At 39.6% G+C, this 26,425-nt stretch overlaps 1 protein-coding gene across 3 annotated transcripts in view; it reads right to left on the bottom strand.

Moving 5' to 3' along the window:
• Positions 1–26,425, bottom strand: part of LOC138821376 (cell adhesion molecule-related/down-regulated by oncogenes-like) — an 82,056-nt gene that overhangs the window by 24,176 nt on the left and 31,455 nt on the right. For 2 of the 3 annotated variants that reach the window (XM_070013555.1, XM_070013553.1), the window contains exons 2-12: positions 22,166–22,301; positions 20,531–20,803; positions 18,610–18,756; positions 17,404–17,547; positions 16,597–16,884; positions 15,828–16,097; positions 10,374–10,727; positions 5,490–5,785; positions 4,962–5,136; positions 3,317–3,448; positions 921–1,124 (exon numbers count right to left, since the gene is read on the bottom strand). In XM_070013555.1, coding sequence (XP_069869656.1) covers positions 921–1,124; positions 3,317–3,448; positions 4,962–5,136; positions 5,490–5,785; positions 10,374–10,727; positions 15,828–16,097; positions 16,597–16,884; positions 17,404–17,547; positions 18,610–18,756; positions 20,531–20,803; positions 22,166–22,241 — 2,359 coding nt within the window. In that variant the 5' untranslated portion in view covers positions 22,242–22,301. The remainder of the gene's footprint in view (positions 1–920; positions 1,125–3,316; positions 3,449–4,961; positions 5,137–5,489; positions 5,786–10,373; positions 10,728–15,827; positions 16,098–16,596; positions 16,885–17,403; positions 17,548–18,609; positions 18,757–20,530; positions 20,804–22,165; positions 22,302–26,425) is intronic. The other variant, XM_070013556.1, reaches the window with a different exon arrangement.

Raw genomic sequence — 26,425 nt, 5'->3', positions numbered from 1 at the left:
CAAACCTAAGTCCAGAAACAAACTTTAGGATCTTCTGCTAAAATAAAACTTATAGAGCCAACAAGTATTAAGTGCATCCTTTCCCTAAGACAAAGCACTGGCTCAACTGCTGAGAATCAAATAGTTATAGCCAAATAACCATTTTTCTCTTAAAATGTTCTAGGAAAACATATTTGCGCGTGCGCGTGTGTGTGCGCACGCGCACACACACACACACACACACACACACACACACAAAGATGTTCACCATGTAATTGCAAATATGTAGACGTAATTTAAAATCTAGAAATGAAGAACAGTTTAGGATAAGGTTGTAGCTTAATGGTAGAGAGCTTGCCTAGCCTTCACTAAGACTCTGGGATCAAAACCCAGCACCCCTGCAAAAAAACCAAACCAAACCAAAACAAAATCATGGCTAAGGTAGACATGTAACTATTAAAGACTGAGTTTTTGAAGCATTTTAAATGATCTGGATAATACATGTGATATAATGGTGGGGACACAGTCATAGTCAATGTACATTATGTAAAAGTTGAACTATGTAACTTGGGGGAGAATGATAGAAGGGATGGCATTGATCAAGATGCACTGTACTCATAATCTCACTTGTAGAATTACAACCTCTTTGTACAACTACTAGAATAAATAAAAACAATAGTTTTCATGGCATGATTTCCTGGGTATACTAAAGGTTAAAAGAAATATACCAAAATATATAAAGGCTAATTGGTCTAGAAAGGTGAATTTCAGATGACTTATTCTCCTCATCATATTTTAGTTTCAAATTTTTATGTAATAAACATTACTTTCTTTAACAAGTAGGAAAAGAAATAAGGCCATTAAAATATGCAACTAAAGTTAGCACTGACAGTTAACATTTTAAAAAGGAAAAAAGAAAGGAAATGTTTGTGTATCTCTACCTGGTTCTAAACTACGAACTTCCACAGAGAGCTTGGAAGGAGGGATATCTTCAGCTGCCACCAGCCAATCGCTGGTCCTCATCCGTTTATATTCGACCTTGAAGGCAGTGATTGGAGAACCGCCATTTGCCCGGGGAATCCAAGTGACATAGACTGAGGTCTCAGATGCAGTGGAGATTGTGGGTCGATCTGGTGCCTCTGGAACTGAAAACACAAATGCATTGTTTTCACATAACTCACAATGTCGGAGGGAAGAAGAGTGAAATGCACTTTAAGGGATAAATCCCAAAGCTTGTGTTATTAGTGGTTCCTCACCAAACATTTTTTCCAGAGGTAATAATATTTGACTCTCTTCCTGTCCTCTGTTGAAAACTAATGGGGAAATGTAAGCAAAACACAGGAAATGCAAGGAAGGAAAAGTCAAATGATTTAGAGACTTGATAATTAGCTCTGAAAGACTGAACGTTAATGACTGTGGTAATTAATGACTATGCTCTTTTGGAGTCAAGATTAAAACAATGTGTCAGTATGATTTGGTGCTTCCAGTCTGATTTTGCTTATAGTTGTAATAAATTCTTGCAGTTATGTGTTATCTTATTTAAATGTTTTTCTTTGTCCCAACTACATAAAACTCATTCCACAATCTGTTGATTATTAACTTAGCCATTACTATTATATACTACTTCAATATACTTCAAGGATATGGGAATTATTAGTCCAAAATATAGACAGCAAGCAATAAGATAACATTTGTCTGATTAAAATTATTATTATTATTATTATTATTTTTGGTCAGTCGTGGGGCTTGAACTCTGGGCCTGGGCGCTGTCCCTCAGCTCTTCAGCTCAAGGCTAGCACTCTACCACTTGAGCCACAGTGCCACTTCTGGCTTTTTCTGTTTATGTGGTGTTGAGCAATCAAACCCAGGGCCTCATGCATGCAAGGCAAGCACTCTACTACTGAGCCACCTTCCCAGCCCTAAAATTAATATTGATACTAAAGGGAGGAGAGAATGTGCTCGCGATGAAAGCAAGAAGACAGGAAAGGCAGGAAAGATGATCCACATGACTACATAGGAAAAATTTGAGTTAGGGAACTTGCTTTAGTTAGCAACTTGAAGGGGAAGAGATGCTACAGTGTTCAAATTGGAGTGGCAGGTGGGAACATCAGGAGTAAACTCTCTGAGATCACATATTCAACAACTCTTGCTGATCAAGCAATATGGCTTCCCACTTGGTTGCTGAAAGGAAAAAAGGCTGACCCACAGGACTGTTACATTGCAAGCTAGTAATCTGCCATTCTAGTTTGCCTTACTCCCTAGTGAGTTCTGTAAATGTGAGCTGGTTCTCAAAAGGCTGATGATCCTTTGGTGTGCTGGCAATTGACCTCTAAAGCTGGAACAGGAAGAGCCAACCTAGGCCACAGTGATCTGGCTTTTGTGAAGCCACTAGAAGGAGCTTTGCCTGTATCTAGGCCTTGTTTCTTAAGCAACATGCATTGATCTCAATATCTCTTCAATTCTCATTGTAAACATATTAGAAAGAAGGAAATGATGGTGAACAAAGTACTCAGACGAAGAAAACTGAGGTGCAAACTGCTTAGAGGATGTATTCAAAACAGGTAACTGTGATACTTACTGCATTCCTTTCAATTAGAAAGCAATGGAAACAGAATAAATAGAACTGTTAGTGCATCTCTTTTTAAAACCAAATGAGTTCCTTTGAGCAAGAAAGCCAAGCAAGAGTACAAGGCCCTGAGTTCAAGCCCCAGGACAAGCACACACACACACACACACACACACACACACACACACACACACACACACACACACACACACACACACACACACACACGCACACAAATACTTTTAAATCATACAAAGCATATTAATTCTAGAACTAGTAAATGTGGAATTTAAGTACAAAAAAAGAAGTCCTGAAATTTCGACTGCTCTAGCATTTAAAATCCATACAGCTTACTAGATAGTGTAATATGAGTGGATGGGACATGTAATCTTCAGCAAAGTAATTTATCATTGGTATTAACATATATTCTGATGAAGTCACACACAGGCAAAGTTGGAATTCAAAATATAAACTTAGTTTTCTTGTCAAAGAGGAGACAGAAAAACACTTTTAAAAAATGATTGTGAAAGACTTAGTAGCAGAACATTTTGAATCTGAATTTATTATGTTAAATACTATGACTGAGTTGCCAACATTGAAATCCAGGTCATTAAAAATGGTTGAAAAGGATTACAAGAGGTATCTGACAGGATGCAATTTAAATAGCAAACATCCTCTTCTATCCTATCTCCCTGAAGTCTGAAACCTTGAAACAGGGCCTTCACACTTGTAAAGAAACAAGATGAATAAAATGAAGACTCTTTTCTTTACCTCCACTGTGCCTAGAAGAATCGGTAAGAACCACTCCAAAATTGTTGTTTGCAACCTCTGAAATGACAGGATGTTTAGGGATGCCCATGGGTGGAGAGGAGGCCTGGGTGTTTTTTGCTGATGGTGTTTTTTCTTTAAAAAAAGAAAGAAAGAAAAGTTGAAAACCAAAATGGCAACATAAGCCTAGATATGTAAAGTTAAAATAAAGAGTCATTTATATAGACAGAATTCACCAGTAACAGCATCTAAATCAACTAACTACACTTAAATACTTACCTGATCTTTGGAACTAACAAAAAAAAATTACTTCAGCTTTTTTCTAGTATCTTTAGGGGAAAGGCAAAAATGTGCCTTTCTTCATCATACCAACTTTTGTTCATATGTGGAAAAGGAAAATGACTAGAGTAAAGGTTTCCAATGAGCTCATTTTCCTTTACTGTATAAATTCTAAAACAGCATTCATTACTAAAGTGTTTCTCTTAAGCATTTTCAAAAAATGTCACATTAAGCTTTAATATTTCTATAGGCAAAAAGTGAAACTGGATAATTTTTAAAACAGAAATATACCTATTCAGTATTTATAGGTCAAATTTTATTAATAACTAATGACTGATGGTGGAAAATATCTGAAGATGCATTGGAAATTGCAAGCACTCATTATTTCCTGGCCAGATTTACAGATTTAGCATTGGATGAAAGGGTCTTAAGTCATTAGATAATTTCTTCTCATTCCACAGACCTCTTCTATTAGAGTGTCAAACTAAAATACTCTTCTACCTGGTTCCCATCTCCACCCACCAAAGCGGTTTGGTTTTGTTCATTTCCCACCAAGCTTCAATAGCCTCTTCAATTCAACCTCCCTCACAGGCTTGCCCACAGGAAAATCCTTTTAGAAGTTTCTCAAAGTGCTTATCATATTCCTATATCCACCTGCACCACACTCTCCTATTAGAATACACAGGTGTCCGTGTCACACTTTACTCAGATGCTCCAGCTGTTCTAGCTCACTCAGAGGCTCTGCTAAGGTCTTTACAAGGTCCACAGTGTATGGTGTGATTATCTACCCTCTCACCCCCTCCTTCTAATACTCCTCCTTGACAGCTCCCCACTTACCTTGCTCTCACTCACCACAGTGGCCGCATTCCTAGGTTATACATTAAGAACACACTGCTTTGAAGCCTTGGTATTTGCTGTCTTCTGCTGGGGACATTCTATCCCTGAACAGCCATATGGCTCTCTTCTTCCCCTGCTGTATATCTGCTCAGTTGGACACTGGTCAATTAGGACTTCCCTGCCCACCTGCTCAAAAGGCAGCAATGCCTGAGACATTTCCAATATCCTTCTCCTAATTTATTTCTCTTAACACTGTCTGCTAGTATACATATAACAAAGGCTTACATGTCTCCCGCATAGAATGTGAGCTCCATAACAGTTTTGTCTATTCTGTGTACTTTGTGATAAAACCTGGAAAGTATTCAGTTAATACAAGAACCGTATTAAAGTTTCTCTTGGAGTTGGTTTCCAAGTGTACTTCTTACCTTCCTCATCAAAGTGGGTTTATTACCTAAGAATCTCTACTATCCAAAAGCATTGTTAACCATCTCAACATCAGTACAGGCATCGACTGATGGAAGATGATACTCACCTTTGCTGGTCCGGAAAGTAAGCATGGCGGGCTGTCCTTCACCTGCTGCACTTCTTGCCACCATCAACACTTCATAAAGACTCGATGGCTCCAGTTCTGTTAGATGCAGCTCATTTTCACTACCTGGGACCCGAACTGTGTGCCAGCTTCCCACTGCACCAGCACCATCCTCCAGCTGCTCAAGAGAAACCCCAGAACAGGGGGAGATGGAGGGAAGCTTAGAAGATTCCTTTTCAAAGATGAGCTGGGGGTGGTGGCACCTACCCATCAGCGTAGTTACAATGGGAAGCCTAAAACAGGCAGATTGCAGCCCAGATTATATATGCCTAGACAGGAAGTGTGGCTCAGTTTACCTGCCTGGTAAGCTGAGACCCTGCGTTCCACATTAACACTCCCCCACCCTCCCCAAACTAGAATTCAGTTAATTCTAGAAAAGTTTTAAAATGTGATATATCATTACAAATAAGAGACACAATGGACAAACAGAAGGAACAAGAACCCAATAATGAGTAAAAGAGGAGGCATTACCTTTCGGTACTTTACAAAATAGGCATTGATGGGGAGTCCGCCATCCTTCCCTGCCCTCCACACCAAATTGTATGTGTCTGGTGTGTGGGTCTGTGGGGGGCTCAGTATGATGGGAGCATCAGGAACAGAAACGCCAGTGGCATTTTTCTCTGATGATCCCACTGCACTGGAATGGATGTTTCCTGGAAACGAGCTCAGGAAGGCAGAATCAGAGCCATCTCTTTGGTCTCTTTCATCATTTTGGGATGCTTCAGAAGGTTCAACTGTTGCTGCTTTTGTATTTGTTTCAAAAGGAACTGGAGAGACAGAGGAAAGAAAGAGGGAGAGAAATTGAAGAAACTCTATTTCATATCTTCTACCCAGATGGTTTAGAAAGGAGTGTCCATGCTGGTTTTATAAGCACAACGTGAGCCCTGGAAGTTTAAATAGCTAACACTGAAGTGCATCACTCACAGCAGCATTCAACCTTTTTCACACGGTGCTACTCAGGGAGACAGGAAAAGGACTTAGAAAACCAGTTAGAGCATGCAATGATTGAGTAGCTTAAAGGTTTTTATTCTTTTCTGTGCTTTCTAGAGCAAAAACCATGTCAGGAGAGTGAGGTTTTTTAGTCAATTTTTTATTACCACATATTTATTGTAAAAAGGGGGCTCATTGTTCAGGAGATCTTAAGTTGAGGAACAGCAACCTTAACTTCCAGCTAGTAAGTAAAACACAATGGGTAGCCGGGCGCTGGTGGCTCACGCCTGTAATCCTAGCTACTCAGGAGGCTGAGATCTGAGGATCGCGGTTCAAAGCCAGCCCGGGCAGGAGAGACTGTGAGACTCCTATCTCCAATAAACCACAAGAAAACCGGAAGTGGCGCTGTAGCTCAAGTGGTAGAGCGCTCGCCTTGAGCTGAAGAGCTGAGGGACAGCGCCCAGGCCCAGAGTTCAAGTCCCACTACTGACCAAAAAAAAAAAAAAAAAAAAACACAATGGGTACTACACGCCATGGTGAACCATGTGACAGAGGTAGTAGGAACAGGGTCAAGAATTACCATTCAATGACTACCAATTGGGTAATCAGTCTCCAAAGATACCTCCTAAGAATTCACACTCTTAGAAAACCCAGAATCTAGATTTAGGCCTTAAGAAGACCTAACTCTTGCACTTCTATTTGTGCTCTGGGGATCTGACCACCCCATAGACATGACCCAGCTGGTCATGGGTACAGATTATCAAGAAAGAGAGTTCAGTTGCCACAACGGTGCCACAAGGGACTGAAGCTATTGTGCTATTCTTAGTGCTAAGCAACCTGTGGAATTACTGACCTCAAGCAAGGCCAGAAGAAGGAAGTTGCATCTAGTAAACCTTCAGAATCACAGGAAAAGATAAAGAGGTTGTGGTTTAAGTCACTAATCTTTTGAGTAGTCAGCATTCAGTTCTAGTTACCCTACCTCCAAAGACATCTACACAATGATCTACCTTCAAGGAAAGTGGGGTGGGGGTGGGGGTGCATGGGAATCAAAGCTAACAAGAGTAGCTGAGAAAATGGTGTGGCTTACATGCCAAAGATGACAGGGCCTATTCCCAAGTCCCTCCCCTACCCCCTGCCAGAACTGAAAGATGGTGAAGAAACTGCTGGGGTATAGATGGAAGTCAAGCAGCTTGCTCCAAGAGCTCTAACTTACCTCTGACAGCATACTGCATATGCAGAGCGAGGTAACAATAACTTATTTGCATTGAAAACAGGTTCATATATCCAAAAAAAATTACTGAGCAAATATTTTGTGTCAAGCATGGTGCAAGTTGTTTAATAAGCATAATCTCATTTAATTCCCAAAACAACACTCTTAGGTAGAGAGTAATATGTCTTCCCACTCCACAGATGAGGAAATTAGGGTTCCAGAACATTCAGTGACAACAGCTGTGAGAAGAATGTTAATAGCTCTGCCATGAATAAAAGAAGGAGAACAATTGTGAAAACAAATACAGTGCCAGCATTAATAAAACCCAAGGACTGACAGCTTAGTTTCTCTACCACTATTAGTTCTGGCAATGCAAAGGTCTCCTATTATCCACCCCTCTGCGGAAGAAGTAAAAGGAAGAAACAATGAGGTCAGATTCCTGGTAAAAGGTGGGTGTGATTTTTGGGAGAACTACTGCCCAACAAAAACCAGATGCACAGAGGTCAGTTTTCTGTTAGTTTGAAAGAGAGAAAGTCTCAGAAGCATCCTCTATCAAAGAAAACATGAAGCTAGTGAGAAAAATAATGCGGAAGAGAAGGAATTAAGTTCACTGAGACAACTTGAAAATATTGCTCCTGGAACAGGCGTGTTTACCCAGTGAGTCAGACATGGAGCGAATGCTCAGGGCTGATCTGATGCCTGCTAATGCAGAGCGTGGACTCTCACCACTGGGGAGTCCTAGTCTGGGGCCTGGGGAAGAGGGGAAGGTACTTTGTGTCATTCATAGCTTACAGAATCCTCTGGGCAAAGTGATACCTGGCCACAGAAGGTTCCATGCCACATGCCTCAGGTTACACGGAGGTGTAAGAAAATTTTCATTCAATAGACTGTCTACTGCAAGAGCATTAAAACTTCATCTCAGCTGGGCACCAGTGGCTCACAGCTGTAATCCTAGCTACTCGAAAGGCTGGGATCAAAGGATGCAGGCAGCTCAAACAGGAAAGTCCACAAGACTCAGCAAAAAGCTGGAAGTGGAGGTGAGGCTCAAGAGGTAGAGTGCCAGCCATGAGTGAAAAAGCCAAGCAAGAGTTCAAGGCCCTGGATTGAAGCCCCAGTACCAGCTTGAAAACAACAATCACAATAAATGTACTCCATTTCTATTATTCTAGGTGCAATGCAACCTTTCAATGACAACTTTTTTTGGGGGGTGAGGGGTCCAGTTGTGAGGCCTGAACTCTGGGCCTAGGCACTGTCCCTCAGCTCTTCAGCTCAAAGCTAGTGCTCTACACTTGAGCCACAGCGCCACTTCCGGCTTTTTTTCTTTTTGCTTATGTGGTACCGAGGAATCGAACCCAGGACCTCAGGCATGCAAGGCAAGCGCTCTACCACTAAGTCACCTTCCCAGCCCCTCAATGACAACTTTTTTTAAAAAAAAGAGAATCAATTAATTGCTACTCTTCCAATCTGAGTCCTCACAAGATAACCAGATACCATTCTAAAGGTTTTACCAACACATGTACTCCTCAATTTATGGTGATGTTACATCCCAATAAATGCATCATAAATTGAAAATGTTGTTGAGAATGCATCTACTAATCCTAAACTACTGAGCATTGTCACGTAGCCACACAGTACACTGCCCCTTCTGGTACAATGGCTGTCTGGGAGCTGGGGGTCACAGCCCCTGCCCAGTATCGCAAGCTCTTCTCATTAGCCCAGGGAAAGATCAAAATTCATGACATGGTATGAGTATCACTTTCCCACCATTGTTTCATGTCACAAATGGAGAAGTCGAAGCACTGTTAAGTTGAACTTTCAAAAGTAGCTTCTTATGTTTCATTTCAACTTATCTACAAAACAACACTGAAATGGACAGAATCCTAGGCTTTTGAATTGGTGAAACTGTGACGGTTCATATTGGTACCTCACACTACTTAAGAAACCCAGATCAACTCCCATTATGCTTCTGAACAGACAACAACTCATTCCACAAATATTTGTACATCTGGGACCTCAAAAACTCAAGGATTCTGGAAAGGAAAACAGAGAAGGAAGAAGTCACCTTTCTCTGGGACCTTGCTCACTCTCTCTTTCACAATAAATAAGTAACCATCACTAGGCTAGAATTTAATAAGGCAAAGAACTCCTGAGTGCAGGACAATGTGTTGCTATATACTGCTTTATGCTTTAGCAAATTCATCTGGATCTTAGCACTTGCCATAGAGCATGTAGAAGTTAACACAGGAACATGTAAGTAGAATGTAGCTGATAGGGTTACTGGGCATAAAAGTGGTATTTATCAAGACAAAATCCAGAAACAGAGGAGAATCTTAAAGACCTAAAGATTTTCTAATCTAAACCAATTAAGAAGCTGGGCACAGGAGGCTCATGCCTGTAATCCTAGCTACTCAGGAGGCTGAGATCTGAGGATGCGGTTCAAAGCCAGCCTGGGCAGGAAAGTCCCTGAGACTCTTATCTCCAATAAACCACTAGAAAACTGGAAGTGGCGCTGTGGCTCAAGTGGTAGAGCACTCGCCTTGAGCTGAAGAGCTAAGGGACTGCACCCAGGCTCCATGACCAACCAAAAAAACCAAACCAAAACAAAAACCAAATTAGGTAATATAAGTTCTAATAAATAATACTTTAATAGCTTTGAGAAATAAAAGCATTCACCCCAACAACAGTTGGGTTGTATTTTGAGCTAGTTCCCAAATCAGAGCTTTCTATTGGACAGACACAACCTTAATAAACCTGTCAGCAATAGAGACCAAGATCCATGACTTATGTACGGCAAAATACCCCAAAGTGCAGTTCTGTATTACCTAGTCACAGGGAAGGATACATTTAATTAGAGATTGCTGCACAGATTAAAATAACTATTTCAGACAAGCACTGGTGGCTCATGCCTGTAATCCTAACTACTCAGGATACTTAGTTCTGAGGATCACAGAAGGAAGCCAGCCAAGGCAGGAAAGTCTGTGAGACTCTTATCTCCCATTAATCAGAAAAAGTAAGAAATGGATTGTAGCTCAAGTAATAGAACATTAGCCTTGGGCCAAAAAGATCAAGGTTAGAGCTCAGGACCTGAGTTCAAGCCTTCGGACTGCACAAAATAATAACAAAATAAAAGCAAATAACTATTTCAAATCATCTTTTCCCCTGAGTATTAAAGGTCATTATTCCATTGAGGGAAAAAAAATACTGGTGCAACTCACCAATGGTGAGAAAGGCTTCTGACTGTGTGGTGCCATGCTTATTTGTGGCTTCACAGATGTATTTCCCAGCATGCTCCTGAGTAACCGCCTGAATAGAGAGGGAACTTGAGCCAGCTCGGGACATGATGAAGTAGACAGGCTCCAGGTCAAGACCTCCGGGTCTTAGTAAGTGGGACTTTCGAGTTTTAGACCTAAGGACTTGAGACGGATGGCTGGTTATCAATCCCCGACTGCCATACCAACGTATGACTGGAACTGGCACTCCAGTGGCATTGCAGGAAAAAGTAACAAGGTCTCCATCTACCACCTTTGCACTTGCTGGCCCTGTGATTATAACTGGCTTGAATCCACTGTCTATTAAAAAAAAAGAATCCATACACCAACAGTTAGGAACATTGTGGTATCTACATTGCAAAGCAATTTCATACTAGTATAGAAATGTGATAGTAATTATTAGAACAAAGATATCTCCCTTCCTATTAGTTCCCTTGGTGGTCTTCACCAAGTAAATTCATCAATGAAAAATAGAAAATTTCAAATCTGCACTTTGGTGGCTCATGCTTGTAATCCCAGTTACTTGGAAGGCTAAGAACAGGAAGATCACAGTTCCAGGCCAGCTTGGGAAGAAAAGTCCATGAGACTTCATCTTAAGGAGAAATATGGCAGGTATGGTGTATATACCTGTCATCGCAGATATTACAGGAAGTCAAGAATAGGTGGCTCAAGGTCCCTGGGCACACCTGAGTAGGAAGTAAGACCCTATCTCAAAAGTAACCAATGCAACTGGGAGAGAGAAAGGGAAGGGGGCACATTGTCCAACAAGACAAGTACTCACTACCAGACTTACATAACTGTAACCCTCAGTACATCACTTCTATAATAACAATATAAAAAATTTTTTAAAAAGCCAGGCGCTGGTGGCTCACGCCTGTAATCCTAGCTACTCAGGAGGCTGAGATCTGAGGATCGCGGTTCAAAGCCAGCCCAGGCAGGAGAGACCGTGAGACTCCTATCTCCAGTAAACCACCAGAAAATCGGAAGTGGCACTGTAGCTCAAGTGGTAGAGCACTCACCTTGAGCTGAAGAGCTGTGGGACAGCGCCCAGGCCCAGAGTTCAAGCCCCATGACGACAAAAAAAAAAAAAATTTAAAAAAAAAATGCAAAAAAGGGTTGTAGGCTTGGCTCAGTGGTAGAGAGTCTTACTGGTGAGCAAAATGAGTTCAAACCCCAGTTACCGAAAAAAAAAATTGTAATGGTGAACTACTAGACATGGCCTTCAGAAGATTTCCCATTCTTCAGAAAGAACGTACATTTAAAAAAAAATCTAGGCTGCGGATGTGGCTCAGCAGTAGAGTACTTGCTAACAAGTATAAGGCTGAGTTCAAATCCCAGTCCCACCAAAAGAAAAGAAAATCTAGAATTTTCCAATAAATGTAGATACATATTTGACTACTATAAACGTTTTCTCATATTATTTACTGGCACTACTGGGATTTAAACTCAGGGCCTTTTGTATCCTAAGTAATCATTCTACCACTTGAGCCATACAACTTTGATTGCTATAAATACAAAGCGAGGAAGCCATGATCTCAGACCTTGGCATAAAAAAAAGGCATAAAAGGTATACAAATAGATAATATTCCTTCAATATGGTCAGTTTTGAAGGAATCTGATTATAACATTTGGAGAAAAAATTGTTTTAAAGAAAAGTTGATGAATCATTGTATGAATCATGATTTGCTTCTAAATTAAAATGGCATCAAATCTTGTGGTGCAAATATTCTTTGGAGATATTTTCAAGTGAGCACACAGTGGTATATTGATCAACACAAAAGGCATTTCCTCCAGCATGATCTTTTTCTAGACGAACTTCCCATGTAGGATGAAGCCAACCCACATATGATCTTATCAGACTTCTGAATTTTTGCTAAGTGAATGCGTGTAAAATACTGTCTCACTAGTCACAACATGAATTTCCCTGAGTACAAATCAAGTAGATCATCTTCTCACATGTTTAAGTGCTGTTCATATTTTCTCTTCTTAGTGAAATCAATTTTTCTATGGGAATAATTTAACTTTTTTTGCTTTTGTAAGATACTTCACAGTGTTTTGTACCTACCAGACACTATTCTGTTTAGCTATGCCTGTTACCAGTATATTCTCCTAATTTATTGTTCCTCTTTTCATTTTTAGAAGCTTTTTTTTTACAAGGAGGATGTTTTCATTTCAATACAGTCATAGTTTCAATTAGCCTTTGTTTGGTTAAAAAGTTTTACTTAGCTGAGTGCAGGTGGCCCATGCCAGTCATTCTAGTTACTTGGAAAGCTGAGATGAGTTCAGCTTCGAGGCCAACCTAGGCAAAAAAGATTGCACGAGCATTGCCCAACACAGTAGTTCACACCAGTCATCCCAAACTAATGTGGGAGAGTAAGGCTGGTAGGATTGTGATTCCAGGCAGAAAAGACTCCATCTGTACAGATGGAAGCTGGATGCAATGGCATGTGCCTGTTATACCAGCATTGAAAGGAAGCCTAAAGTGGGCAGATCTGAGTCCAGACACACACCCTGGTGGGAAGCAAGACTCTACCCTTAAAATAACAAATGAAAAACAGGGCTAGAAGTGTGGCTCAACTAAGCTGGAAAGCTTAAAGCCCTGAGTTCCAACCCTAGTATTTCCAGGAAAAAAAACTTAAGTGTTACCACCTACAGCTCATATTCGCCAATATTTTCTTGATTTTGTTTTTGTTTTTGTGTTGATCTATTTAAAATCTCTAAACCACTGGGAACTTATCTTTGTTTACACAGTGATTTAATTTCTTTTCCCTCATTTTGATAACCAATTATCCCACATCAAAACTTGAACTGACATCCTCCCCCTGGCGATCTCCCATGCCAGCTCAGTCAAGTTCTTACATGTAAATATATCTTCGGCAATCTCTATCTTGCTCCAAGAGTCTATTTGTTCCTATACCAATAGAACATGTTTGAAATTACTATTTTCTTTTTTCAACTGCTTAATTCAAATCTCTCATGTTCTTTTACTTCAGCTTTTAGAGTGTCTTATTTATGACTAGTATCTGATTTATCTACATAAAATTTAGAATCAGTTTTTTTGGGGGGAGTTATCAAAATATTCTGCTGAGATTTTGATTAGAATAGCTTGAGTTTAAAGATATTTTTTGAAAAGATTAGATCACTGTATAAAATCAAACTTTCCTCACCATAAACGGAAATATCTTCCCATGTAAATGATTCTGCGTTAATCTTGCTAATATAAAAAGTGATAGTTAAGTGATATTTTCTGTTTATTGTTGGTATTTAAGAAGGCAACTGATGCTTCTTGATCTTTATCTCACCCTTTGATAAACATTATTATATCTGATAATAAGATATATAATAATAATAATAATAATAATGGCCAGACCAACTTTGGATATTCTAGGATGGCAGTCTTATCAGCTGTAAATTAATAATGATTTGGGTTATTTCTTATTTCTCTTTATATTTTTATGCTGGTGATGATCTCCAGGTCAATGATGGCTAGAAGTTTTAAGGGATGTGAATTGTACATTTCTCCACTGAAAGTCATCTTCCATATAAGTTCGTATTAAATGGCCTTTATGAAATAGAAGTTTCCTGAGAGTCTAACTTGCATACTCAATTATGTTCCAAGTTTTACTATCTCTAGTAAGATAAGCATGGTTTTTTTCTCCTTCATTCAATTAATATGGTGAATGATGTATTAACTTTTCTGACAATTTCTGGAATTTCTGATAAAGATGTATCTTCCTATACATTTCAGGCTCATTCATATTTCACTAATGGATTTTTTTAACCTATGTCCATAAAGAAGATAGGCCTCTGATTTTCCTTTCTTGTACTATCCTTTTGTGATTTGGGCATCAAGATGATACTGACTGGAGACATTCATCTTCTTTTCTCTGGAGGCGCTGGATAATATTTGGAACACTCTATTACTTGCAACTTCCATAATCTCCAGAAAACCATGTGGCCTGGTGTTTTTTTGTGGGAAGGTTTTTTTTTTACTCCGAATTCAATTTCTTTCATAGTGATATGAACAGTCAGGCTTTTTATTTATTTTAAGTCAGCCTTACCAAGTTGTGTTTTTTTTTCTCAGAATTTGCCCATATTATAGTTTGGATCTGGCATTTATCCTAAAGGCCCATGTGTGGAAGGCTTGTTATGCCATTGGGTGGGGGATGGGACCTTTCAAGGGAGGTAGGGCCTATTAGAGGAAGTTGAATCCTGATGGGACATGTCCTTGGGGGTGACACTGGAACCCTGGTCCCTTCCTGTCTCTCTCTGCCTCCAAGCCACCATGAGGTGAACAAAACTCCTCTACCACATGCTCCCACCAAGTGCTGTCACGTGGTTCAAAGCATGGGGCCATGTGACCTCTGAAACTATAAGCCAAAATAAGGCTTCCCACTTTTCTAAATTGACTATCTCAGGTGTTTTGTCACTGACTGATACTAGTGATTTACACTTGTGAACTATTGTCATAAAAGAAAAAAACAGGGGCTGGGAAGGTGGCTCAGTGGTAGAGTGCTTGCCTTGCATGCATGAGGCCCTGGGTTCGATTGCTCAGTACCCCATAAGCAGAAAAAGATGGAAGTGGTGCTATGGCTCAAGCAGTAGAGTGCTAGCCTTGAGCTGAAGAGCTGAGGGACAGCGCCCAGGCCCAGAGTCCAGGCCCCATGACTGACAAAAAAAAAAAAGAAAGAAAGAAAAAAAGAAAACATTCTTTTATGTGCCATAGGGGAAGATATCCAAAGTACATGCTAGGTGAAGATCTTAAGGGATGGATTCTACCACCATTTATGTAAAAAATAAGGCATTATTATAAAAATGAATATATGCACATACATGTGATGAGTGACTGCTCAAATGTGCATATACACAAATATTCAAGAAACTCATAAAACCAATTCATTTGGTGGCAGACCATCAGCCAGTGAGCAAAAGCATCAGATACCAAATTCAAGTCCAGGCCTTGGACAAAAACTAACAACAACAACAACAAAAGTTCTAAAAAAGGCACCTGACTGGCTGTGGAATAGGAGTAAAATATATGCTTTTAAAAACTATGTGGTATCTGTTGAAATACATTTTTCTAAAATAGTTCTATGTTAACTTTTCACTGGGGGGAGAGGGGTGGTAGGTTCTAGAACCCAAGGCCTCACATATGCTGGGTAAGTGCTCTGGCTGAAATCCAACTCCAGTCTAAAAACTAATCTTGTCACGAGCTCAATTAAGCAAGATGGTTTCCTAAGGGAAAGGCCTATCTGCCACTAGAAAGGAAAGGAACTTGAGACATGAACCCAGTTCTGGTATGGTGATAGGATTAGTTTAGCAAAAATGACTTCATTTGAAACTACTACAAAAACCTATGTGTAGAGTAGAATTTCCCTGATTCCATGACTAAAAGCCTACCTTTTTCTATCTGAAGTCTTCCAGTAGATTGCATAAATCCAATGCCATTGTCTGCTACACACTGATAGAGTCCAGAATCTTCCATGCTGACTCTAGTAATTGTCAATCCATTTCCTGAACTCAGGTGCCGGGGGGAAGGGTGAACAGGCTGTGCGTTGTGAAACCAGGTGCGGTTGGGGGCTGGGTTCCCATGAACATCACAGGTGAAATGCACCGTGGCACCCATAGACACCTTCTGGTCCTGTAGTCCTTTAGAAATGGAAGCATTTTCTGAAAATAAAACACACACATTAAACTCTATCCCTAAAGACACTCTCTTATAATTACACACAAAGCATATGAAATTTCTCTAGCAATAAATAAGTAGCTGAAGCCAAGTTGGATTCTTTATGTATAATCTTCTATCTGCTGTCGCATCCAAGAAAAATATTAGAAATATATTTTAATTTTCACTAATAGAATAAACCATGTTATTAAAAGTTACAAAGACCTTTTTTTAAGATTAATTCATTTACTTATTCCTTAGCTGTCCCAGTACACATGAATACAACTACATATACACAGTTTCCAATTCTCTGCTTCTCTTAATATTTACTTCAAGTGATTAGTTTTATAATAAAGTCACATTCGAAAATGGAACTTTATTCTGACTACTGGTGTAGTCCTGCTCCTTGTTTCATTTTCAATTCACAAATACCCTTTAAATATCAGTTAGAACCTGAAAATGGCCAGATTTTTAAATATTTATATTGAATAAGGAACGTCTTACCGAGAACATTAACCATGTAAGTGACATGTTTTCTGTCTCCAGACTTGTTGCCTACCACACAGGAATAGTTCCCAGAGTCTGCTGGGTCGATGCTAGCTGTGGCAAGATGAGAATGTAACCTTCTCCAGTTACTTCCCAGCATAACATTCTCCCCATCCTTCAGCCAGGACACTTGCGAAGCTGGGACCCCGCTCACCACACACTCCAGAGTTACAGGGCTATGAGAAAGAACAGCTAATGTCTGCGGAAAGGCGGGGTGAAGAATCTGGAAACCGTCTGAGGAAGGGTCTGGAAAAGGAAAGAAATATCAGATATTATTAGTGAGGATTCACTTGCAGTCTCTTCCTTTCCAGATCCGTAAGCATTCTCAAATAACGAAGTTCTATTTGGTAGCCAAACCACTTGTGCTAAGGCTCAAAATTTAAAGATTTTGTGGATCCTTCGGGTTCCTTCTGAATTAGCTCTTTGGATCTGTAGAGTTTCCCATAAGATTAGAAAGCACCCCATAATTGTGCTCTGACTACTGGTACCTTCAAATTAAACAGCCATGATCTAAAGTCAGTCTTGCTTTTTAGTAATATCTAATTCACATCCAACCACCAATATGATTAATATTCCATAACACAGAACATTATATTATAATTGCATATTATACTTATATGTTATTATATTAGATTAGATGCATTTACTTTTTTTGTAAGGCTTTCTGATGACAAAACAATGGGATCTGGAAAAGAAAAAAGTGAACTCCCTGTCCCACTGGAGGACTTTCTTCTGCTAGTCACCACTGCTCTCCCAAATACTTACGACTCACAAGGAGCTTTTGGCCAATGGGTTCAACTTTTAATTCATGAGTGACAGGGTTATAAGCAGCACACTTGTAGGGTCCCTGGTCCTCTGAGGAGACATTCAAAATCTGAAGATTTCCTGATGGAAGGATGATGTAATTTCCTGGGGAAGGTACAAGCAGGCAATCAAGCCTCTCCTTTTCTGATGACCATAACACAACTAAAACTAGCAAAAGCTCATGGTTATACTTCTGATTTGTGCATAAGACCAGCAGCAAATAAGCAATCAAGGAAACTTCACTAATTGGAGGGAAAGGAAAGTCAAGGCAGAGAAGAAAAACTGACATTAAAGCATCATGACTGTAACAAAATCAAAGCCATCTAAAACATTTTAGCAGACAATGACTGTGAAAGCACAAGAAAAATGTCTAAACCTCAGTTATCACTTGGACAAAATTCTACCTATAGAACCGGTCATCTGGCATTTGTTCATTGTCTATTCATTCATGGGTTTTTTCCCACAATAAATACACACTGCCAATCATGGTTTGGATATACACAGCAATGCAGAAAGAAGACAAAAGCTTATAGTTAACATTTATTCCAGTAGGGTCTTATGGGTGGCAAAGATAAAGGTAAAGTATGTGTGTATGCATGTGAGCTCCGGTGAGCTCATGGCCTGGTTACTGTCCCTTAGTTTTTTTGCTTAAGGCTGGCCACTCTGCCAGTTTGGGTTTCTTGGAGATAGGAGTTAATTTTTGGTTAATTTGAGACATGAGTCTCATAGACTTTCCTTCTCAGGCTGGCTTTGAACTGTGATCCTAATATCTCAGCCCCCTGAGCAGCTAGGATTACAGGCAAGAACCACTGGCATCTGGCTAAAAAAAAGGTAAAGTACATATATCAGGTGTGATATATCTATGAAGAGAAACCAAGCTAAATAAAAAGACAGAAGTGACAAGATGTATTATTTCTACGGTGCCCTGTAAGCAGTCTTCTCCGAGGAAGGGAGATGTGAATGTGGGCCTAAATGATTGAGAGAGCAGGTCCTTGGGGTATTGGGAGTATAATCACCTAAATAACCACATGCTTTAGTTTCCTCCCTTGACTTTGGAGAGTACAGACACTATATTTTATGTAGTTCTGTATGCAAGTCCCATAGTATGCATAGAGCCTATTAGCAGGTTTTGCTGGTGAGCTATTGGCTTTTCACAAAAATACTTACCTGTGGAATGTTTCAGCCATTTTCCCCGGATCTTATAGCGTACCTCGGCTTTGGGGTTACTCTCTGGCACCTGGCAGCCAATGAAACCTGTGCTTCTTTCTTCTGCTCTAATAGCAGGCTTTGCTGATGAATCAAAATCACCAAGAACTGAAACAAGTAAGTAAATAGGTAGATGAATGAGAATGAATGAATGCAAAACTGAATTCTCTTTCCCAAAGGCAATTTAAAATTTAGAAACATCTGCAGCATAGCCCTTTAGGGGAGTTAATTAACCCCAGTCCTGTAGGGAGCATTCTTTTTTGTTTGTTTGTTTCCTTTCGTTTTTGGTTATTGACACAAAGCCTCTCTTTGTAGTCCAGGCTGGTCTTGACCCCATGACCCCACCGTCTAACTCCCCCCACCATTACAAGTACTGATATAACAGCTGTGAATTATTGCACCCTTCAATGAGATCTTTTTATTGAGACAGCAGTTGGAGCAGAGGTACATGCCTGAGAAATAACAGTGAAGTTATGGCACCCTACTTTTAGGAGTCACAGCTTTCAAGGGACTACTGAAAAAAAAAAAAAAAAGCTGCTCCTAAAACACTCAGGAGAACCATAAAGCATAATTATTCCCATTCTGTCAAGATAAATCCTCTTCCACACAAGCCTTCAACAAAATGCACTTTTCCTCCTTGTAAATACCCATAAGACAATAAAATAACTTATGGAAATGAACCTAGGGCATGAGAAAACAAAGCAGAATGTCACCTGAGTTATCTGCATCTACTAACTCAGTCTTGATTCCTTTCCCTTTAAAGTCACTGCAGATAGAGCATGCCTAGAAGGGCTCTTTCTCATCTCCAATGTCCTAGGAATTCAGCAGCCTGCCACTAGGAATGCAGCCCTCCAGTGTGTGTCTTGGAACTGTGCATGGGTCACAGCTCTACAAAAACATTTACTCTTCTCAGTTATGACAAACTCACTACTCCTGGGGAATCCAGATTTGTTCTGTAAATAGGGGTGCCCCTACAAAGACGTTTTCCATTACTGGAAACCATCACCATTTGAAAGGCAGATGGCTCAGACTTCCTAAGAAAAGCCACACATTCCAGATTTTCTGTAAGTTTAATACTCCGCATTCCTCTCTTTACAGTCAGTTATATTTTCTTTCCTGTTTCTTTAGCGTGGTTTCAATTACATAAATTAAAATCACTCAGTAATCAAGGCAAATAAAACAATTATATGTAGAAGAAAGATAAATGACTGCATGAAATAATCAAGTGTCCAAAAAAAGACAGCAACCTTTTTTGTTATTATTGATATGGAGAATTTTAGACTCACAAAGAAATTGCCCACAATTCACATTAGAAAACTATCTTGTGTAACTTGTTGTTTGGGATTTTTTTTCTTTTATTTTGGAAATAATATACATTCCTAATAGGAGAGCTTTCATTGTTACACACACACACACACACACACACACACACACACACACACACACACACACACACACACACACACACACACACACACACACACACACACAGAGTGTTATTTGAAAAATTCACCCCTTTTGCCACCTTCTGATTCTTCCCTACCCTCTTCCTTACTTTTCCCAACTATTTTTGAAAAATTGTATTATTATAAAGGTGAGGCACAGAAGGTTTACAGCTTGATTTGTGTCACTTAAAAATATTCTTGTGATCGATGAAGACATTGGGCTAGAATACAGAGGTTTCAAAGAGGAGAGGATAGAATAAGAACTCAAATTTCGCTTTCAAAGAGGAGAGGCTAGAATAAGAACTCAAATTTCTCTTCACATCTCATACCCTATTTTCTCACACTACATTTTCCCCACCGTTCAAACATGCAAGTCATTCAAACACAGTCATTCAAAAAAAAAAAAATCCCACAGAGAAGGACCAAACTAAACTCACCTGCAGTGGACACAGTTGCAGGGCTGCTCACAATTGCCCCCGCGCTAGTGTTGGCGATACACTGGTAGTAGCCCGAGAGGGAGGGGCTAAGAGAAAGAATGGTCAAAGTCCCCCGATGGATATTAATGTATTCCACGTTTCTATCCACTCTTCTCCCATTATGCAGCCATGAGATGTGAGCAGTCACGGGTTTAGCAGAACAGTGTAGTACGACAGGTCTGCCAAGCTTCTGGACAGCAGAGAGTGGCTCAGAAAGGAAATAAGGTGCCAGGTCTATAAAGAAATAATAATCCGTGACCAGAAGAGGAGGGAAGAAGAGAGAGAAAGAAAAGTACACTAAATATATCTCATCTGAATCTTGATAACAAAGGCAATCTCATAGAGGTAGATGTGGTAGTTCTCGATATTTACAAAAATTAATATAAAATTCTTTTTTTTTTTTTTCGGCGATCATGGGGGCTGAACTCTGGGCCTGGGCGCTGTCCCTCTGCTCTTCAGCCCAAGGCTGGCACCCTACCACTTGAGCCGCAGTGCCACTTCCAGCTTTTTTCTGTGTATGTGGTGCTGAGGAATCAAACCCAGGACCTCATGCATGCAAGCACCCTATCACTGAGCCAACTTCCCAGCCCTCATGTCAAGTTCTTGCAAGCTGATCTTTTTGAAGAAAATGTTAGTCTAGGACTTATCAATAAAGGTAGATTAGACAAGAAATAATACCAATTTATTAATGAGGAATAGCAAACTGCTTTTTTGATGAAGTAGTTTATTACAAAAATGAAAGTTAAGCTGGGTACTAGTGGCTCACACCTATAATCATATTCAGGAGGCTATAATCTGAGGATCAAGGTTTGAAGCCAGCCCAGGAAGACAAATCTGAGAGACCCTTATCTCCAATTAACCAGCAAAAAATCCAGAAGTGGCTGTGTCTCAAGTAATAACTCACCAGCCTCGTGTAAAAAACCCTAGTGAGAGCACAAGGCCCTGAGTTCAAGTTCTAATACACATACACACACACACACACACACACACACACACACACACACACACAGAAGCTAAAACCCTGAAAAAGGCAAAGCTGACTTCAAAAATAATAAGACTTGGGCTGAGGCTCTGGGTTCAATTCCTCAGCACCACATAAGCAAAAAGAAAAAAGCCAGAAGTGGCACTGTGGCTCAAGTGGTAAAGTGCTAGCCTTGAGCTGAAGAGCTGAGGGACAGCGCCCAGGCCCAGAGTTCAGGCCCCACGATTGGAACCCCCCCAAAAAATAGTAATAATAATAGGACTTCTCTCTTCGTTTACCAGTAGGATTTGGTTCATCACTGATGTAAGTAAGTAAAGTATAAGACTTTTTCACTTCATTATTTTACCATAAAATAATTTTATGAACAATAAATTTTCCTAAACTATATACACACATATATCCATATACATTATGTAGGGATGGAAAGGCCTGCTAAGGCTCAAAGCACTAAGAAAAGATCCTTAATTAATTTAAAAAATCATGTAGCAAATCTTACAAACACCATCAGAAACTGCTATTGTTAGCAAAATATTGAAGTCAAAATTTGTCTTATATAGGGTAAACATGAGGAGAGGCTTCATACAATACCCCCACCATTCAGGTTCTCCTCTTACCTGAACTGACAGAAGAACACAGAATTGCAAGAGTAACATATAGCAGTATTGGTAAGGGTCCAAGATCAGGATGCATAGCGCCCAATTCCAGAAGCAGGTGGGACAGACGTCCAGAGGAAACCCAGGCCTTGGCTCACTAGAATATATTGTAGAAAGGGAAGAAAAAAAAAGAGAGAAAGAAAATCTAAATCATATAAGTTATTGAAATCTTTACTCTGAACTACTACAGAGTTGTAAGCAAGATGGCTGTCCTCTATTTTAATGGCTCTGTATACAGTATGTCAAATCATAGGCATGTGATGATCCATGCTTTCCCACTAAGTTAGAGTTAGCTTTCCTCCTGCTCCTAAGTACTAGAACACCTTTTACTTCAGAGAGATAATCATTCCAAAAGAAAACACTCAAAGGCCTGTAGTGCATTTCTAGTTACATACCTCATCAGCATCTAAACCCAACAAAACTTCCTTCTCTATATCCCCCAAAGAGCAACACAACCAACAAAATCACACCTAGCATTTACAAAGTACCAGAACCCAGTGCAGTGTTTCTCATACACCAAACTTCACAAGAACCTTTTATTCAGTTGGGAAACTCAGGCTCATGGGGGGAGCGGGGGGGGGGGGGGGGGGCGGGAAGAAGTGTAGTTGAGGAAGTGGGAGGAACAGGATGGTAGGGGAAAAACAAAGGAGGAGGCAACAATACCTGATAAGAAATGTACTCAGCACCTTGCTCATGTAACTGTAACCCCTCTGTACAGTATTTTCACAATAAAAAAAATTTAAAAAAAGAAAGAATATTAGGTGCAGACCTGTGTTGTGATTAAACTTGGCCCACAATGGTGAGAAGGAGTTGAGGCAGGAAGAGAGTGGAAAGAGATAAAGGCAGACAGGAAAGAGGGGTCAGATCAGCAGATGTGTAGCAAAATAATTTAGTCATACAACAAGTATTTCCTGAATATTTGTTATTTTTACTGCATAGATTAATAAATAAATAATAAATAAAAGCAGCACAGACAAAAGTATATGCCTTATATTCTAGTGGGAGAGATGGACACTAAACAAGATAAATAAATAGAATTAGTAAAATTATATCCATGTATCTTCAAATATGATTAATTTCTTTCTTATCTGTGCTCTTGATGACATCCCATTCAATACTGTAAGTTCTTATGATGAGAAGAGAGGAAGCATCCCATAAAAGTTTCTTCTTCTTTTTTTTTGGGGGGGGGGTCCGTTGGTGGGGCCTGAACTCTGGGCCTGGGCGCTGTCCCTCAGCTCTTCAGCTCAAGGCTAGCGCTCTACCACTTGAGCCATAGTGCCACTTCCGGCTTTTTTTCTTTTTGCTTATGTGGTGTTGAGGAATCGAACCCAGGGCCTCAGGCATGCAAAGCAAGCGCTCTACCACTGAGCCACCTTCCCAGCCCACACCCAATAAAAGTTTCTTAAAATGAAAGCAATACCTTACCACAGGTAATTCCCAATTGCACTTTGAAAAGTTGAATGCCATCCAACTCATCTAAACTTAGCATATTGTAGCTATCCTTTTTATTCCTGCATTTATTTATTCATATATATAATTTTAAAAACCAACCAAAGTACATTAAGTACCTCCATACATCAAGCACCGTGCTAAATAAGTTTGGTTATTTTATCTGCATAGTCTACCATTGCTCAGCCAGGATGGCTATGGAACGTATCACTATGAAATATAACCAAATCTGATGAGCATACTACATAAATGACATTTTGAAAGGGAGAATTCTACATGCATAGTAATTTGTGCAAAGAAAGTTTAGACTGTGTAGTAATTCAAAGCAAGGTATTTAGTATTTAGTAAGTCAAACACAGTATTTAGTAAGTCAAACCATTTTCTTTCTATTCCAGGTATTCCAATGTTTAGGAGTTGCAAGTTCAAGTTTATATAGGTCATTGATATCCAGCCTATGGACTTTCCATTTTTCCTTGTTCATCTACTTGAAAAAGTGGAGAGGAGAAAGGCCATAGTGGCATGACCCACTCATCAGCAGAAGGGTCCAGCTGAGTGAAAACTCTTCTAGTTTATTTGAATTCTCACTTGGTTCAAGGGTAAGAACCACTAGTAAGCAGTCAAGGCCAAGTAAACATTCACATAACTTGTTAACAGGAGACACTTTCCGGAGACAACAAGGACAAAGTGGATTATATCTTCTCTGTGCCAAATCTTTCTCCAGTTATTTGTTTGTTAAAAAAACAGTGAAACCATTTTCAGAGTAATCTTTAACCCTGCACATGGTCTGTTTTACAGCTGTCTTTTAAAGGTGCACAGTTCATTACTGCTACCTAAAAGCTAGCACACAGGAATGCTCTTTATTATCAAATCTGGCCTTTTGGGTTACTCTTTTTTTTTTTGCCTGTCATGGGGTTTGAACTCAGGGCCTGGGCATTCCCTCTGAGCTTCTTTGGCTCAAGGCTAGTGCTCTAACACTTGAGCCACAACACTACTTCATGCTTTTTTTCTGTTTATGTCGTACTGAGGAATCGAACCCAGGGCTTCATGCATGCTAGGCAAGCACTCTACCACTGAGCCACATTCCCAGCCCCCTTTTGGCTTACTCTTAAACAATCTCCATTGATCTGAGAAACTAGAAAATACCTAAACATTGAGACATTTTACTGAATACTTGTTGAGTTGGCTTATATTTTTCCATGGTACACTTGCTCAGTTTCTTAAAAAATTATGACAAAAAGAACACAGAGTTATATTCTGTTATTTACAGCCACCCACAGAACAATGATTGTCACTGACCACACAGAAAGTGAGGTATGTACAAACCAGAGTAGAGCTACTCCAAAATAATTCAATATTATGTCATTTTCAAAAGTATTACATCTTTCAAACATCAAAAACTTTGATGTTAATATTATTGCTTTAATAGTAAGTTATCAGGAAAAAAAATCACATATACTCCAGCATGTTCACACATGTACACACACACATACACACACACATTCTACTTCATTGCTCAGCCAAATGCATAGTTTGGCCAAGTTTATCATAACTAAACAAGGCTCCTGTCATCCTTAAGACATGTAAGTGGTCATATATGTCATCTTGGTCACCTGCAGAAATTTACCTTGAGGAAACCACACCCCTCACTGCCTCACATACTTGTTAGCCTCCTCCTCTCACCTCCTCTGATTTGTGTGTCACATTCTGCGTAGTCAGTTTATCTGTCCATATCACGTCATATGCTTAACTTATGAGCTTGAACCCGCTCTTCTGATCTGGAAAATGTCCTTAGTAAAAGCACTAAGTAATCAGCCCACTCCACCACAAGTCACTCCAGCACATCACTTGCCAGAATTCATCTGACCTCTGCTCTAGCACGCAAAGCATCTGAATACTTCATTGTAAAAATTAAAAACAGAATCTTGACTTATATCAGATGGAACAGAATTCTGATTGGAATCACATAGCCATTTTTTAGACTGTTGTGTTTATCTTATTCAGAACTTTTTCAAAAACATCCCCTGTTAACATAATAGTGACTATTATTTTAAGCAAACTATTTTTCCCACCTGTTTGACAATGATTATGTTACTTGTATAAATAGGAAACTTAACAGAAAGCAACTATTCATTGATTATTTAAAATTTTCACATATTTATTGTGGAACATGTGGGAAAATACACTAATGCATAAAGTGGAAGTGAACAGAACAATCCCACCACCTGCAAGCAACTGATCACTATTTTGATGCACCTCCTTCTAATCTATTTCACATATGTCTATGTTTATATAACTCCTAGTACAGGTGACTTTTCAGTCTTTTTATATCGTACAATCTAGTGATAATTTTTCCTTTTTAAAATCCTCCATGGACATTATTTGTAACAGCTACATATTAAATGGATGTATTTTAGTCTACCTAACCATTCCCTTTCAGGTAGTTAAGCTACTTTTTAACATGTCTGTATAGACAGAGAGGTAGATAGACAGACAAACAGACAGATAGATATGGTTGTTTGTTCTTTTTTATCTATTACAAATAATGCTGCCATGAATACTACTGTCCATATATCTTTCTTTAGAGGGCTGGTATTGGGGCTTGAACCCAGGGCTTATGTAAGGCTTGGCTTTCTCCCTCAAGGCTGACACTCTACCATTTATATCTTATCTCTGTTTCTGACTTTTTGTTGGTTAAATGATGATGTCTTTCAGATTTGTCTTCCTGTGATTCTCAGATCTCAGCCTCTTGAGTAGCTAGGATTATAGGTGTGG

Source organism: Dipodomys merriami, unplaced genomic scaffold (assembly GCF_024711535.1).
Source record: "Dipodomys merriami isolate MVZ:Mamm:240054 unplaced genomic scaffold, mDipMer1.0.p SCAF_91, whole genome shotgun sequence".
In the NCBI taxonomy this organism is placed as follows: domain Eukaryota; kingdom Metazoa; phylum Chordata; class Mammalia; order Rodentia; family Heteromyidae; genus Dipodomys; species Dipodomys merriami.
This window is presented reverse-complemented; position numbering and strand designations above follow the sequence as displayed.